Raw genomic sequence first — 17,211 nt, 5'->3', positions numbered from 1 at the left:
CCTCTTCTTAGGGAAAATCTGCAATGTCTCAGAAAGCAGGATGGGGAAACTGTTGGTATATCATGATTTTTAATGGTCACCACTGTGTTTGTACATTAGTAGAAAAAGAACAAAAAAACAGAATGGTGTGAACAGGATGCAACAAGACATAAAACTCCCTCTAAAAATCTTAATCTAGAGTTCAGTTTTGCCATCCTTACTGCCTGTGCTGACAATCGTAAATTACATGCCAAAACACTAATTGCCTCTGATTTCTGATAAGGGCCTGCTAAAACCTTTTGTATATATATTTCCCAATTTTGAAAGCTTAAAATTACAGCTAGACTCCTAAAATTCCCATTTCCCCAACATACTATGGGAAGCACAAGCTGCTCTTTGGGGCAGCCCCCGCACAGATGCCTTTCATAGGAGTAGCTGATAAAAATACTGGATGAATTTGAGGATTAATTTTTAAAACAATTTCTTTTATGAAATAGCAACCTGTTAATTATTTTCCTATGTTTATTTCAAAGTTTCGTATTTAATGGAAAAAGAAGAACAGGAGGACTTGTGGCACCTTAGAGACTAACAAATTTATTAGAGCATAAGCTTTCGTGGACTATAGCCCACTTCTTCGGATGCATATAGAATGGAACATATATTGAGGAGATATATATACACACATACAGAGAGCATAAACAGGTGGGAGTTGTCTTACCACCTCTGAGAGGCCAATTAATTAAGAGAAAAAAACTTTTGAAGTGATAATCAAGCTAGCCCAGCACAGACAGACAGTTAGATAACAAGTGTGAGAATACTTACAAGGGGAGATAGATTTCAATGTTTGTAATGGCCCAACCATTCCCAGTCCTTATTTAAACCGGAGTTGATTGTGTCTAGTTTGCAATTTAATTGTATTTAATGGATTTATTCAGCAACTCATTTAAATGAATGAGGGAGCAGATCTCAATATACAAAGAACCAAACACATCTGTTTGAGTAGAATTCTTACCTCTTTATGGTACTTAAAACTATTAAACAGAAATATAAACACAAACGATAGCTTGCAACATGCATAGTCTTTATAGCCAGTTTTTGTAGATTTGGGAAATTGTGACGAGGCAAATGTTAACTACCATCATATGAACTGTTTTTGATTCTTGGGTGTTGTTATTTCCTGTGACACACTAATTAATTAATTAATACTACAAGGACTCCATGGGCTGCAAACACGGTATTCCCACTGACATCCCTGGTAGTTTTACACTCGAAGTCTTTCAGAATTGGGTCCCAAGTAGCAGAGTGATAATGAGGAATCTCACTCAGCAGGAAAGACTGTATGGTCATAACTGGGGTATGAAGAGGTGAAAAGGCTCTTACCCTGATGGGCAATTCTGTGTAGATAAAATGAGAACCACCCTAAGCATTCTCTTCCCCAAGCTCAACCCAAACCTTTTTTAGCAATATGACACATTTCATTTATAGAACCTCGTCCTCCTCTATTTTCTTTACTCTTCAAAAACTTGATTCAAGCTGGGACCAGGAGTGGAAGTAGTGAAATACTGTGAGAAAAAACACTTGCAAGATTTCTACACCAAATTTACAGACCTCATGGGCAAGGTTGATTGTGGCATAGAAAACTAGGCCCATGCCAAGGACTTGCCTCCTGGAGCCACATGATGACATCATAATCTAAGCTATAATTTAAAAATATAATTATATTTCTAGTCTTCATTGTTGCAAAGAATAACTTCAAAACATGAACCAAGTGTAAACGATACAGTGATGTCTTCTTGTGTTTGCAGTAGGGTGACCAGACAGCAAATGTGAAAAATCGGGACAGGGATGGGGGGGTAATAGGAGCCTATATAAGAAAAAGACCCCAAAATCGGGAATGTCCCTATAAAATCGGGACATCTGGTCACTCTAGTTTGCAGAAAGCCAGAAACAATAGCTCTGGGAGGCGTGAAATATCTGCCCCATTTATCTGACTCAAAACTGAAAGTGTGAGAGCAATGTAAAATAATTTGGGTTTGCTACCAAAATAAACAACACAGAAATTGCTGTACTGGCTGTATTCGGCATTTTTATATTTCATTACATAAAACGCCAGTTGTTTTGACTATCTAAAGCTGCTACAGAATTTCCATGGAAGAACTCAAGGCTCTTGCAGCAGAATTTAAGTTCAACTTGCAGTGGAGTACATGAAGCCTTCTATTTATTCTGGAAGTCGGAGGCCAAGAAGGTATCTGCTCCAGAAGAGAGAGGAACAGCGGCCACTTGAGCCGGGGGGGAGGGAGAGGGAGGGGGGAGAATGTTTGGCTCCCACCACCACTAGAGCACACCAAGCCTCTGAAACTCTGGGGGCCCTTGCTGACACCACCTCAGTAGAGACTCAGTATTCGGGCCCTCCTTCTGAGGCAGCATCAGGGCTCTGCTGGGGTGATGGCAGTGGGCACACCCACACATATGTAGAATCCTCTGCCTGGGTGGGAGGCTGAATCCTTCTTTTTGGATAGACCCCATCGTGCCCGAGCACAGGGGAAGAGAGAGACCCCAGCCTGTCCAAACAGGCGTGGTAGTGGGCTCCTCAGCTACTGTAGTGGTGGACCCTGCTACTATTGCTCAAATTAAGGGAGGGCCAAGATGTGGGTGTGGGGGCCACATATGTGGGTGTCCCTAGAGTTCGGGACTGCTTCAATCTGGCCCTGCCTACGGGGCGTGGTAGTTTGAATAAGGTTCGGATCAAACATCCAGATATTCCTTTGCTTAGTTGGACCATTTTAATTCCACTTGTTGCTAACAAATATCTTCAGCAGTGAAGACTGGTGCAATCTGCATTGCGAATGATAAGCCTTTTTCAGTGCACTGAGAGGAGCAAAATCAATGGAACCATAATAATACCTAGTGTAACTCCAATGACTTCTCTAGAATTACACCAGGGATTAATTTGGCCCAATGTCTGCAGGCCAGCACACAGAAAATTAAATGACTTGCTCATTAACCTTAAATATTACTCCTCCATCCCTCTTTCTTTCTTTCTTTTTTTTAATTCTTGCACCTCTGTGTTGAGATCAAAGAAAGCAAATGAAATTGCAGGTGAGTCAAAGCCCCACCACTGACTTATCTTCCAGCACTGAACATTTGCAATGAAGGTTAATTAGGTCTAATTAAACAACTGTCATGAAAACAAGATAATCTCCTTTCTGCTTTAATCATAACAATAGGAAACATCTTTTACCTCCAATTAGACTTCAATAAAACATGGGTCAAATTCTGCCCTCAACTATGTCTGTGAAACCCCACTAAATTTTGGTTAAATGAAGAGCAGAATTTGGACCTCTGCACACAATAATGAATATCTTTAACACAGTCAGTAACTTCCTGTTTCTAATGGAATATCCATCCTTTGATAATCACAGATGACGTCTAAAATTTTATTACTTGACATCAGGGCCAGCTCCAGCATTTCTGCTGCCCCAAGCAAAAAAAAAAAAAAGCCGTGGCAGGTCCTTCGCTCCTAGAGGGAGTGAGGGACCTGCCGCCCCAGAATTGCCGCAGGTGCCGCCCCTCTCCCTTAGCCGCCCCAAGCACCTGCTTGTTAAGCTGGTGCCTGGAGCCGGCCCTGCTTGACATTCCGAAAGATTCCATATGATGTTTTTATTTTTAATGTTTCTTTTGACAACTCCCAGAGGTGTAACTGTCTTGGGTGGGTTTTACTGATTATTTGATCTAAGGGCTAGGTCAGCATCACAACTGTACAAAAATATATAAAAAAAAGAATAATCATTAGGTAATAAACAACAGACAACTGAAGTACTGGGCTATAGTTTTATCTGAGAAATAAGCCAAAAATGTTTGCTGTAATCTTCCCCAATGCTCCCTACTCTTATTCTCTCTTTACCTGCCATGTTCCATTGGAAGCATTGGGCTCTCCTCATGAAGTAAAGATGTGTACAGAGGGAGCCGTTTCAAATACCTTGGTGTGTTTTTGTTGAAAATAAAGCATGTAGTGGGCAGTGTTATAAAGCTAGCTATGATTGCAAGACTTTGGTAATTTGCCATCTTCATCTCACAACAGTGAATGTAAATGGCAGAATCAGATAAGTCACTCCTGTGTGTTTCTGTGAGTTGGCAATTAAAAACAAAAATGACTTCCTGTTTGTTTAGCGCCACAATCTATCGTAAGCTTTTTCATAACCAATGTATAAATTACTGGGACAATCGGTGCAACTGAAAACTCAGCATTCACTACCACAGTTGGTGACCCCAGTAGTTTCTTATCTTTAACACAGAAGACACTGTGGTATTGGCAAGCACTGCTGATTGGTAAATATTGAGTTGTAAAGAACCTCCACTGTAGCTAAAGGGAGTAGTTCAACTCTTCCCAAAATACTATAGCTAGGATACAAATCTCCTTAACAGTCCAGTGCCATTAATTTATAATTTCTCAGTGCCTATGGAGGTTCAACCCTACCTTAGCACCCACCTTCCCATACTTCACCTATCTTAGCAGTACAAATCCCATATAACTGCAAACCCTTACCAGTGGTCTACTAATAAAAGTATCTGAACCACCAAACCGGAAGAGAAGAAGGGAGCAGTTTTTAGTAAAGTGGTAACTGTTTCATTAATTAAATCAATATTGAAAATCTTACTCCAGACAGTGTGCTGAGGTGTAAACGTTTTCCAGACAATCCTTCATTTAGCAACTAGTCTAAGTTCAAGAATATTGTTCTGAGCCAGATGAAACCTTGTAATGAGTTGAGTTAAAACCTCGTTCAAACAGATGTGTGAACAAGCTCTTCATTTAAGATAGTTGTAAGAGACAGTTAAGGTGCAACATCTAAAACAAAGCCTAATAGAATCTGCCCAGAAACTAGCACCATGTGGCCAGATGGTTCCATTAGGGGTGTGTGTGGAGGTGTGTGTATATGTATTTATATATGTATGTATAAGTGGAAACTGAGAACAGAGAAGGTCAGAGAGAGGGACAGGCAAAAAACTCCAAGCAGGGCCCAGTAAGCACAGTGTGATCCTGGGAAAAACTAGAGAGAGAGCTTTTGAGTCTGGTATTGGCTAAGGAGGCTAGGGGTTATAAGCGAAGAAACTGCTCCTTTTGCTCTTGGTTCTTCCTGAGGTTGTGATTGCTTGCCAGAATGGCAGTAGCACATCCCTAACGCCACACAAAATGGCCAGAAAGCTGCAGGCAGCAGTAGCTTCCTTATAACCTTTAACCCAGTGGTCAAGGGAATCTTCCAGCTGACAGCACTATGTAAAAACAGTTCTTTTGGACAGTGATTTTTGTTTATCAGCCCATTATTCTTTCGAGTTATTGTAGCAGCTAACAGGCATACTTGAGAATTATGTGCATACATCGCGGTGGCCAACTAAGAAAACAGTTGTGTTTACTAGTGAGAAAATGCAAATACACCGATGTGGCTTCACGTACAGTACTATTTACCATATGCCCCCAGGAATAATTCTGCTGACTTTGTAAATATGGATATTCTGTCTCTGATTATATTTATACTCTGCTATAAAATCATTGTCTACTATTTCAAAGACCTTGAGACCCACAAGGAATAGAGTTAGCATGTATCTGCATTCAGTACAGGATCTGTGGGACAGATTCTGCTCTCAATTCCACAGATGTACATCTGAAGTAACTCCAGCCAAGTCAGTGGAGTTATTCCTCTTAACACTGGTGTGAGATTAGACTTTGGCCTTTAGAATTGTTTTCAAGCAAGATTTAACTTCAAATACAGTGGCCTTTGTTGGTTGAGGCGTATTGGGGATTAGTCAAAAAGCCAAATTCTGTTGGCAAATGCACGCTTGAATCTTCCCTTTAATAGTCCTAATGTATTTTGCATTTTGATGCAGCATAGTAAAAAGATAACATATTTCCATATTGTGACAACATGCAATGAAATGGCATCACCATGTGGTAAATGTTAGTTTCATATGTATTTGAGGGCAGAATGGGGTCCACGTATATCTCTATATTCGTATATATATTTCCATCTCATATTCAGTATAGTAAATTGCATATATCACTGAAGTTGTTCCAGACCATGAATTACCATAATATGCGATCTTTACTCAGTTATTCAGAATCACATCAATTCATTAAATATTTCTCTTACACATGCTCGGCTATATATTGAATTGAAGAGGCCAGCTATTGAATATTAAAATAAATAAAAACTGTGCTCTATGGCTCTTTCCCCCTCATAATTTTTGGGGCTCTGTTTTTAATCACAGCAAACTTAAATAATTTATCACTCACCCACAATGGGTCTGAAACTGTGTTTAGTTTTACATAATGATATATGCTCCCTCTGTGTCTACTCCAGCGCCTCTTTAATCTTTAGCCAATTTTTATCTACAAGTTCCACTTGCTAACAAAAACTGCCAGCCTATTCTACTTAATAATACATTTCTCAGTTTATCAAATTTTCCTTTTTAAATGTTTAATTTACCCACAGCTGAATCTAAAAATCCTCCAACAGCTGACATTTGAAACCTTATTAAACTGCAATCACTATTACTGAAACTAGCCAGAATAGTAGCTTCCCTTATTATAGCTTCCTTATTGTATAAAATGAAAATCTCTAGCCGCCATAGTTTACCTCTTGTTTTTCAATCCACTACACCGGATCCTACCTAACATAAAAGATTATACTAGGTGGGTAACTTAAAGCTGCCCTTCTGCAATACTGTTATTCTAGGGTCAGTAGAGTAGAATCAGGATGCTGCAATCAACCCCCATGCTCACCCAATTCGTCCTTGGTGAATATTTGCAAGCATTTTAAAATTATTTCCCTCGCTAATGCCTCTTTTGTGTCACCTTTTGTGATGATTCCAATAAAGTTTACTTTAACAATATTTAGGAAACAGTGAATTCTAAGCAAATATTGCAGAATATTGGCAGAAAATAGCTGTTGAAATCTAAGCAGAAGTATTCCACACTGGAAATCTGGTTTTAAGAGTTATGCTCATCCACCAGAAACATATCATGTGACCTGCGTATCCAATCAAAACAGCTTGAATTTCAAATGGCAAATACTCTCAACAAACGGCCCAAGTATGAGCTACAAACCAAAAAATGCCCACGGCAATTATTCATAGAGTAATTTTGAATAGTGCACAAATGTTAGGAAAATCATGTTTGTGTACAACTTGTGAATAAACAGATAAAATCCACTAGCCATTTGATTCTCTATGAATTATTCTATCAGTCCCAGTTACACATCTTATAAATAATAACACAAAATTGTTTTAGTGACCTTACCTATAAATGAAAGGAGCTACTGTGGCAGTGTTTGGGTGACTATATTGCTGTTGTTGAGGAAGTTGGACGATGCCATTTCCTGTGACTTGTCCACTGCTTGCAGCCATTGAAACAGAAAGAACTGCAGAAGAACCAGGGGTCAGAGCTGGGCTAGATTCTTTTCCTTCAGAAGAAGCAAGACTACAGGAAGTGGAGGCTTTCTCATTAGCTTGTGATTTCGTTGTCGATTGAGACTGGTTGCCCTTTGTAGTCCTGAATTTTTCAGACTCTTTATTTCCTGCACACACAGCTGAAGCACTCTGCTTTGCTGTCGGTACCTTTGATCCAGGTTTTGGTATCCCACTAGAGGAGGGTATTAAACTTTCCTTCTTGGCCGCTGTAGTCTTGCTCCCCTTTGGGATCAAGCTTGCAATTTTTGAGCTCTTCTTTGTAGATGTTTCAGTGACCTGGTCCTTCTCTTCCTTTACTGTTTTCTCAGTGCAAACTTTATTTTTGTCCCTGTTCTTTTCCTCTTTGTCCTTTGGCTGTAGCAAAGACTTTTTATTGCTGAGATTTTTGCTTCCAGCTTTTGGAGGGGTTAGCTTAGGCGACACTTTAGGACTGCTACTCGTGGAGCCACCACTATTTAGCCCACTGCTAAAGCCGTCCATTTCACCACACTCCGAAAAGATATCATCCTCTCTTCCACTCTCATTGAGTCCTGAACTGGATGACAAGGGGGGTCTTAAAGCAGTCCTAGCATTAACCAGCTTGAACTTTTCCAGCATGGATTTCTGTCCGGATGAAGGGGGTTTCGCTCCTTCAGAAAGGGGTGGCTTGAGCCTGTCTGAAGATGGAGTAGGGGAGGTGGCGGGACTAGGCTGCTTCACGGACAGCATGGTGGAGGTGGCACTGTGTTTGACATTCATGGATTTGCTGCGCCAAGGTTTGCTGGCACTTGGAGAGGGTATGGCAGAGACCGGCTGCTGCCCAGTGCTGGTGGGATGCTGCACATTTCCATTCATGCCTGCAGATGGGTGAGGGCCTTTTGGTGAATCTGTTAAAAAAAAAAAACAGCGAGAATCATATATTTTGCAATGATAGAATTATTTTTCTTCCTCCTGCTCTAAAACAATATTCTAATTAGTTATACCTTTAAAAACACAGATACAACTGAGCTTTCAAAAACTGACGGAAAATGCAGTTTATACTAAACTTAGTTTATACACGGAAGGCTACAATTAAGTATATGGCTTGCAAAACAAGAATGTTTTTGCTTCTCTGTCATGTTGTTTTAGAGTATCCATCTCTCAGAGCTGAGGAGAACATGGAGGCATGATGTAACTCTCACTTCTGAAACTAAAGCTCTTAATAATTAGAGGATTATAATCGTATCTTAATATTAGTTCAAGAAAGCCTTCTGATCAGAAGATGTCCCAGATGTCAGTAAATTAGTGAACACCTCAAATCACAGAATTGAGATGCTGAGGGGGGAAAAGATGGATTTTGAAAGATAACAAAAGTTAAGCTTTTCTTTTCTGGTTTTCGGGTAATATGATACTTACATTGAGAAACCTGTACTAGAGACAGTGGTCTGGGAAATATTGTTTCTGTTCCTACAAGCAAAAAATGTCTAGCACATATACCAACACTTCTCTGGGCCACTGCCCTGAAATGTCTAATTTAATTCTACCTTTTGGTCACCATATTTCTTTGCTAGAACTGATCACAGAGGTTTGATTACGGTGTATTTTCCAGGACAGGAGAAAATATATCAGAAAGCTTCACTGTTGACAGTACTTGATAGCAGTTGAAGCAGTTGCTAGTTCTGCAACAGCGCAATACTGACAGTTATTTAGGTCTGATTCTTATTTGCTTTAATGGCTAGATCCACAAAGGGGATTTAAGTTCAGTGTTCCAATACCTAACTTCAGGCACTCTGCTGCATAGTGGAATCTGCAGCCCTATGATAGGCACCCAGACTCCCTCCTATACACGAGTTAGTGCCTAAGAATAGGATTCACAAAAGCCAGCAAGTTGAGCAGAAAACTGCCTAAGCTAGCCAACAGGAAATGCCAAGGAGAGGGGTGTGGCCCAAGCTCCACCCCTCAAAGGGATTTAGGCACCTACCTTCAGCTGGAGAGAAGCGTCTCCCTCCACCCAGGATTCAGAGCCATGAACCCTCTCCTGGAGTTAGGCACCTAAGTCAGGTCAACCATTTTTGGCAAAAACAAGGATGGGGAGTCAGTGGCCTTATACCCCATAGCCCAGTGCATTCACCTCAGAAGTGGGAGACCCGGTTTCAAGGCTCTACTCTGACTCAGGAAGAAGAGGGAGTTGAACTTGGGTGTTTCCCAGGCTGGGTGTGTGCACTAACACCCAGGCAATAGAATTTTCCAGACTGGGGGCTCTCTCAGTCTTTCCTGTTGATGCTGTTCCACTCTATAAAAAAATTAAATATGGACAGGAGCAGAGGCTGGGTTCTGACTCTCACATCCCAAGGGAGTGCCTTATCCACTGGACAATAGGGTCATTCTCACTCTCTTTCTGGCCCAAGGGATTATTTATTTATACACAGTGAAACAGCTTCAAAAGGAGAAATAGGGAGACCCACCCCAGATTACCCCCTAGGCCAGTGGGTCTCCAACGTCCTGGGGGAGTGCTCTCACCACCAGGCTATAAGGTAGAAGGCAGCTTCAGCCTGGGTCCCAAACTGGTTGACATACTCTAATGTTACCTGAGTCCTACCACACTGGATCCCACAGGCAGGGTAGGGGATGCCTAGTTTGTTAATCTTGCTGAGGGTTAGGTGTGAAGTAGGCACTGGATATCAAGACTCCAGCAGCCATGCACATACCCATCAGCAGAAATCGAGGGTTTCTCTACATGAGCATTTAGTTCTCGGCAAGTTGGGGTGTGTATCTTTTCCCCGCTAGCCTGCCTAGTGCTCACTGAAATAGGACTAGATCAGAATACATTAATGAACTGTTAACATGCATCAGCAGAGTCCATATGGACAGTTAGTCCAAGGCAGGTTGATTTGGGATAGATTCATGCATGCTTCAAATTTACCATGAACAAATTGTTCATGTAGACTCACCCTCATCTGTCTAGGGAAGGTAGGGCCATGCTGGGTTGGGAGGCAGATGAACTGGGATTTTGAGAATCTCAATTTTGGATTTAGGTCCTAAAGTGTGAGGTAGACCACTAAATCCCTTTATAGGTTAGTCCTAAAACTCATTTACACTGCCAGAGCAGGGCAAAGGGGCCTTAGTATAAATGAGAATCAGGCCCTCTGTGTAATAATCAATATAGTTGAACATATTTTAAACACTAACCATATTTTCCAACAAGCAGCCTGCCTTCTTAAGCAAAACAGATTGATGTATGAAAAACACATACATTGGGAATGAGCTCTTTTAAATTAAGCCCACATTGCTAAGTGTGGGGGCCTGAGTAGTTGAGTGCTATTTGCTGGTTAACATTACTCTGTGGCATCAGAGAAATGAAGTGTTAATGGTGATTAAACCCATTAAAACCACCAATTATGTTCTCTAAATTATTGTGCATAATTGTATTAGCTCAGATGATGTTTCAAGTTACTGTGTTTTGTATTGTTGCACAGAACACCAGGAGGGCTACTGAAAGGATGCTTAGGCGTGTCCATCTTATTCAGTGTCAATTTCAGAGTGGCAGATACGTCTGAAGCATGACTACAAAACGTCCACTTGAAATACTATTCATGTCTTACCAAAACTGCACTTAAAGCTTTATGTGGAAACGTGAGTCCAAGGTCCAATAATGTAAATATTATAGTTAGTGAGAAAGGGCACTAGCAGCATTTCTCCTTTGAGTGCTAAGCCAGGGCTATTTACAATTCCGATTCTTGTACTATAAGTTCTATAAATGAAAGCAAGTTACCCGCTCATAAGAGGGAGTAGACGCTTGTAAGTATCTTGGGAGAGGGGCCCTAACTTTTCTTCAACGAAAACAAAATATATCAGTATTGACCCAGCCTGCACATGTATAATAACAATAGGCACCATAGATCCACAAAATCTGTTTCTTCCTAACATAAATACAGTATTAGTTAAGGTGAAGAATCCAGATCCTCGTGATGCCATCTATCAGGTCAACTATCTCCATCTTAAACAGATGCTCTGTCTATCTTAGTTTTTCTAGCACTCGCCACCATAATATGCAGGCCCTGCCCTGATGAATTAGCCCTGCATGCCTATGCCTATAGTGGACTTCACAGACGATTCTGCTCTTTATCCTTCCCCGGTTCCAGGAAGCTCTGTAGGATTTAGTTACTGTGAGAAAACTTCAGCAAATAGATGCGTCTTACAGTGGTCTTTAAAATAGGTCAGACTTTATCTCATTCTAATCTCTTCTGGTAGCTCATCCCATAACTGAGAATGCTTTGAGACAGATCCTTTTAGAGGCATGAAGCAGTCTTCAAGCAGGGCCTACTGACAGGGCTGGCGCTTCCACTAGATGATACTAAACGGTCGCCTAGGGTGGCAGGATGTGGGGGGCGGCATTTTGCCGCCATCGGCGGAATTTCGGCGGCGATTCCTCTGGGTGGGAAGAAAAGCGGCCGCAGAAACACCGCCGAGAACCAGGGCTGCCCAGAGGGGCTTCTTCCGCTCCGGGTCTTCGGCGGAAATTCGGCGACGGGTCCTTCACTCACTCCGGGACCCGCCGCCGAAGTGCCCCGAAGACGCAGAGCAGAAGGACCCCCGCCACCGAGAACGCAGCTTCAGAGGAGGAGCTGCCGCCGATTACTGAGGAGGAGCGCTGCCCCCTAGGGCGGCAAAATCCCTGGCGCCACTCCTGCCTACTGAGCCGCCTCCTTCCCAGCCACCAGTGCAGAGGTTGTGGTTGGGCCTCTATGATTTTCTGGTGAGCCCCAGCTGCTGGAGCAAAGCCTGGGGGCTGTGGATTGCTGGGTAGATTATAGCAAGGTTTAGGCTTCTTTAATTTATTCCAGGGACCGGTCTGGTGGCTGATGGCCCAGGATGGGAGGTGAGCAAAGCCTCCTTTGCACTCACATCTGGACATGCACTGAGTACTCATTGATTACACGTGAGGATTGGGGCCTTTATTTCCAGTTTTCATGTGCTTCATTAAAAGTGTTAAAATATATTCAGACTATATTTAACAATATATGAGTCCACTATGTTGAGGGGAGGGATAGCTCAGTGGTTTGAGCGTTGGCCTGCTAAACCCAGGTTTTGTGAGTTCAATCCTTGAGGGGGCCATTTAGGGATCTGGGGCAAAAATCTGTCAGGGACAGTACTTGGTCCTGCAGTGAAGGCAGGGAACTGGACTCGACTCAATGACCTTTCAAGGTCCCTTCCAGTTCTATAAGATAGGTATATATTATTATTATTATATTTTTACATTCTGGTGTGTTAACTATGATATTCTGGTATCTCTGTAGGTTACCAGTTTTAAGTTGTGTTCATTTACTTACAAAAAGTACTGATTTAAAAAAAAAAAAAAAAAAAACACAAAACCAAGCCCCCCTTACCATATCTCCTTTGGAGTAATATCAAGCTTGTCTAATGAAGAGACAGTAGTAAACAAAGAAAAAATTACTTTTTGGCATTTCCTCAATAGCTTGTTGTGCTGTATACACAGCAAGTACCCACAGGCGCCTTGGAGTCACTGCTTCATAACACATATATCACAAATTGTAATCAGCGCCAGATAAGTTACAGATGGACTGAGAGCTTTAATTTGGCTCTTAATCTTTAATTTAAATCACACCCTTAATGTTCCTTAAAGAGAGTTGTTTCTGTGCCCAAGTGTATTATCAATAGTTCATTGTGCAATTAATAAAGTGGAATAAAAGGATTTGTTTCCTGATACGGAATGACCTTGTCTCCCACCCTAAATGCATTCCTTTAACCTGCAGATCTGTTAGTGTGCTGTGCACATTCAGTTTGACTCAGGTATTTATTACATGACATCTGTCCCCACCTTGTGGTAATTTTGATACAGAGTGAATCCAAACAAAATATATCTGTGTATTTAATTTTTACATTTTAGTTTTACATCTTAAATCTGTAGGTCACCAGCTTATAAGAGTGAAGAGAGGTTTTGATTATTATAGCATAGGCACACTAACTTTTCTTCAACAATAACAACATAAATCAATATTTCCAGCATGTTGATTCAGACTGCATATATGTAGGCTTGGCAGAATTCAATTAAAAAAAATAATTTTGATGGAGTATATTAATGTTTATTTTTAAGCTTTTTTTCAATTTTTATCTATTCAAATTTTCACAGTTGAGTGAAATTATGGGGGGACAAGCAATAATTATTTAATAACAATGTATGTTGAGATTCAAAAAGTTAAAGCTTTAAAACAAAAATTGTCAACATAACACATACAAATATACTAAGTAAATATCCTTAAAATCAAACTCTAATAAGTTCTCAAGCAGCATTTGTCTTTCTTTGCCTGTCCATAAGGCCCTTCATTTTCAGTTTTCATTGATTTTTATTGAAAATTTCCCAGGTTTTACATAAGCTATTATTTGTGTATGTGTGGGGGGGGGTTCTTTTCTTTTTTTCTTTTTTTTAACTGATTTGTACCACAATTCTGGACCACTCAAGTATATGAAAAGACCAATTATGTGAAGAAAATCTAATACATTACATTAGGTAGATGTATTTATGTTAATAAAGTGTAAATACGAGGCTCTCTGTTAAAATAAGCAATGTAATGCAAGATATACGAACACACTCATGTGCATGCATATGTGCACAAATTGTTACTGTGCAGTCCATGAAATAAACCATTAAACTGCTTTCATTTTCAGTTTTCTTTCTTCCCACTATTTGTTGGGGTTGTCTTTTTTTTTTTTTTTTTTTCGGTGCTTCAGTCCCCCAATGTTAACCCCAATATTTACACAGAAAACTGTGAAATTAATTTATTGTACTGATCTTCACCTGCTTCTATTTTTTTTCATAATAAACACTGATAAATTCCTGGGAAATTTTAAACAAAATAAAAACTGAAACCTTTTTGTGAATTTCTATTTTCATCAATGGAAATATGTTTTTGTCAGTTTGTGTATGTATGGCGAAATCAACATTTACCGACATTTAACGAAAAAAATCAAATCCTTCCAAGCCTGTACATATATCATGGCAATAGGCATCAGAGATACATTAAATAAGAAATTCTGTTTCCTTGTAACACAAATACTGTATTAGTTAAAGTCCAAAATCCAGATACTAGTGACACCACAGACAAATGTAAAAGTCCTTATGTAATTTACGTTATACTCTGTCAGGCCAACTATCTCCATCTTAAACAGATGCTGTATAGCTGTATACCAATAGTCCATCTTTATGGATAATGAAGTAGAATAAAAAGATTTGTTTCCTGATACTGAGTGATATATTCGTGTATTTAATTTTTACATTTTATTTTTACGTTTACATCTTAAACTTGTAAATCACCAACTCATATGGAAGTTTGCATATACAATTCAGTACAAACGACAGTTCAGTTGTTCCCTACATATATGCTAATCAGAAACAGCCACCCACACAACTTTCTTCTTCCACTTACCTGCTCAGATTTTTCCTGCTAGGAGAACAATGATTATATGGTTGTGTAAAGGGACACATGACAGAGGGATATGTATATAAGCATATGTTACTGGATCAGGAGCATACACCAAGAAGAATGCTCTGACCCCTAAGCATAATCTTACAGTGGATTTTTGCTTTCGAGAGACTTGGATTGGCGTAGTGAACTGCCATCCTGCACTACCTCTCCTATATGCAGACTTTCTGACAGTAGCCAATGTCAGATTTGTCCTAAGGTGTGTAACAAAATAATGGACACAAAATGAGACCAGGACAAACATACAGGCCTAATAATACTAATATAACAGAATCTCTCATGTAACGTTTCAGGACCAAAGCCTCAGTTGTAGCTTAGCTAGGGGCTTGTGAAATGTACAGGTATAAACATTTTCCCCACAAGCCCACAGAATGGCTGGGGAGCCACTCTGTGAAGGCGACTTCATCCCCTGGCTGAAATAGCTCTGTTCACCTTTAACATGTGTCTACTGTAACATGTGTCACTACATTGCCACCTAAAAGGACTTCAGACCACATAGAGGTGCATACTTCTGCACAATCCCAGTCCTCCATTATGTGCTACAACCACACCTGTTCTATTGTCTTCATGGAGGTGAGGCACTGGATTTGCCCCTATGTGCACGGCCAATTTGTCAGAGTTATACAGAATAAAAGCAGAGTGGAAATGTAATTGTGAGCGGTGCAATGATGGTTCCAAAGATGCAATCTCAAAATGCATTTATGTATTTTGAGGGGAGGGAGGGTTAGTATCAAGTAGCTTTAGAAATATTTTAAAAGGTGAGTGACTACACATAAAAAAAAGGGGAAAGTTAACAAGGGAGTCTGCTGTGACAAGGGGTTTACAAGATGTGTTTACTCAGTAAAATTGGAGTTTTCTGTAAGAGTCAATATATGAGACGGGAGAAAAGGTTTTTTGGATTTTTTTTAAGTTTAGCAAATGTCTTGCATATGAGTGACACCATTCAATTCAATAGGGGTTGTGAGAAGGTTAGATAGCAGCTTAGACTAGCCAATAGATTGTTGACAATGAAAATATGAGATCATAACCAAACACTTTCAAACCAGTTTGCCCACCCCACATGCTTTTTGCTTCTTAGGAAAACCTCCATGGGAGAGTTACATATGCCTGCCCCAAAGATAGGTAACAGTATCTTATATTACAAATATTCATAGCCAGAAGTTCAGCATTTACCTTTATTAAGCATTTTTTTAAGTATTAAGTGGGATTATAGTCGTATGACTCCGTTTCACTACAGTGAAAATATTCCAGTTTAAACCCCACACAACAGAAATAATTTAGGGGCAATAGTCAAATTCTAAAAGTCTTTTTTTCAGCACGATGTGGTGAAAACATTAATCAGAACATTTGTTCTTTCCTACTTTCAACTGACAAAATTTACCTTTCTAATTCATGCAATGTTACACTGTACAGTTCTTCCGCAGAATGAGTGCTATAGATGCAGTAGAACAGTAATTCTCAAAGTGTGGTGACATGTAACATTGGTGGTGAGTGGGCTGCAGTCAGGTTGTATGAGGTTTAGTTTAAAGTATACTATCACTGACTGAAATTCTGAAGGTGGTACACCAAATACAGTCTGAGAATCACTGCAAGAAGTCCATACTGGGGAAAAGTGTATAATGTTTCAGGGCTGTTCTTCCTAAGAAGTGTGAGGGGAAATTAATCTAAATGACTTCATCCTTGTTATTTCAAAATGAAAGAATTATTCCTATTATTTTCTTTTTTATTTATTCTTTCAGAAGCAGACATTCCATTACTCTCACTGAAATCCCTCCAAAGGATGTAGCATCCAGGGGAGGGAAGAAAAGAAAAAGATCTGCTGACTGAGCCCATATGAGCCAACTCACTGCAATCTCCTAGCATCGGCCTGTTTAGATTTTTGATATGTGTTATGTACTCAGGGCCCACATGTCTTAATCAAAGCTACCATAAAGTAAACTCTAACTCTGGCTGAATGAGTTTGTGGGTGAAACTCTGGCTCTACTGAAGTCAATGGCAAAACTCCCATTGGCTTCAACAGGGTCGGGGGGGATTTTGCCTCATGTGAATTATTCCTTATGGGATACACCCCTACTTATTTATAAGTTACAAATGAACCTCAAAAAGGGTCCAAGAACTGTCAAGTTGTGAGTAAAGGTTTGGGCCAGATCTGATTTTGGGTCCATTCTTGGTTGCATTGGAGCAGGATTGGGCACTTGAATCTGTAAATTTATGCAAAAAGAAGAACAGGAGTACTTGTGGCACCTTAGAGACTAACAAATTTATTAGAGCATAAGCTTTCGTGGACTACAGCCCACTTCTTCGGATG

At 40.2% G+C, this 17,211-nt stretch overlaps 1 protein-coding gene across 15 annotated transcripts in view; it reads right to left on the bottom strand.

The window, feature by feature from the left end:
• The window catches only part of NAV3 (neuron navigator 3), a 353,937-nt gene that overhangs the window by 172,457 nt on the left and 164,269 nt on the right, over positions 1–17,211 (bottom strand). For all 15 annotated transcript variants that reach the window (XM_065559490.1, XM_008164582.4, XM_008164583.4 and 12 more), the window contains one exon: positions 7,274–8,309. In XM_065559490.1, coding sequence (XP_065415562.1) covers positions 7,274–8,309 — 1,036 coding nt within the window. The remainder of the gene's footprint in view (positions 1–7,273; positions 8,310–17,211) is intronic.

Source organism: Chrysemys picta, chromosome 1 (genome assembly GCF_011386835.1).
Source record: "Chrysemys picta bellii isolate R12L10 chromosome 1, ASM1138683v2, whole genome shotgun sequence".
Lineage (NCBI taxonomy): Eukaryota > Metazoa > Chordata > Testudines > Emydidae > Chrysemys > Chrysemys picta.
This window is presented reverse-complemented; position numbering and strand designations above follow the sequence as displayed.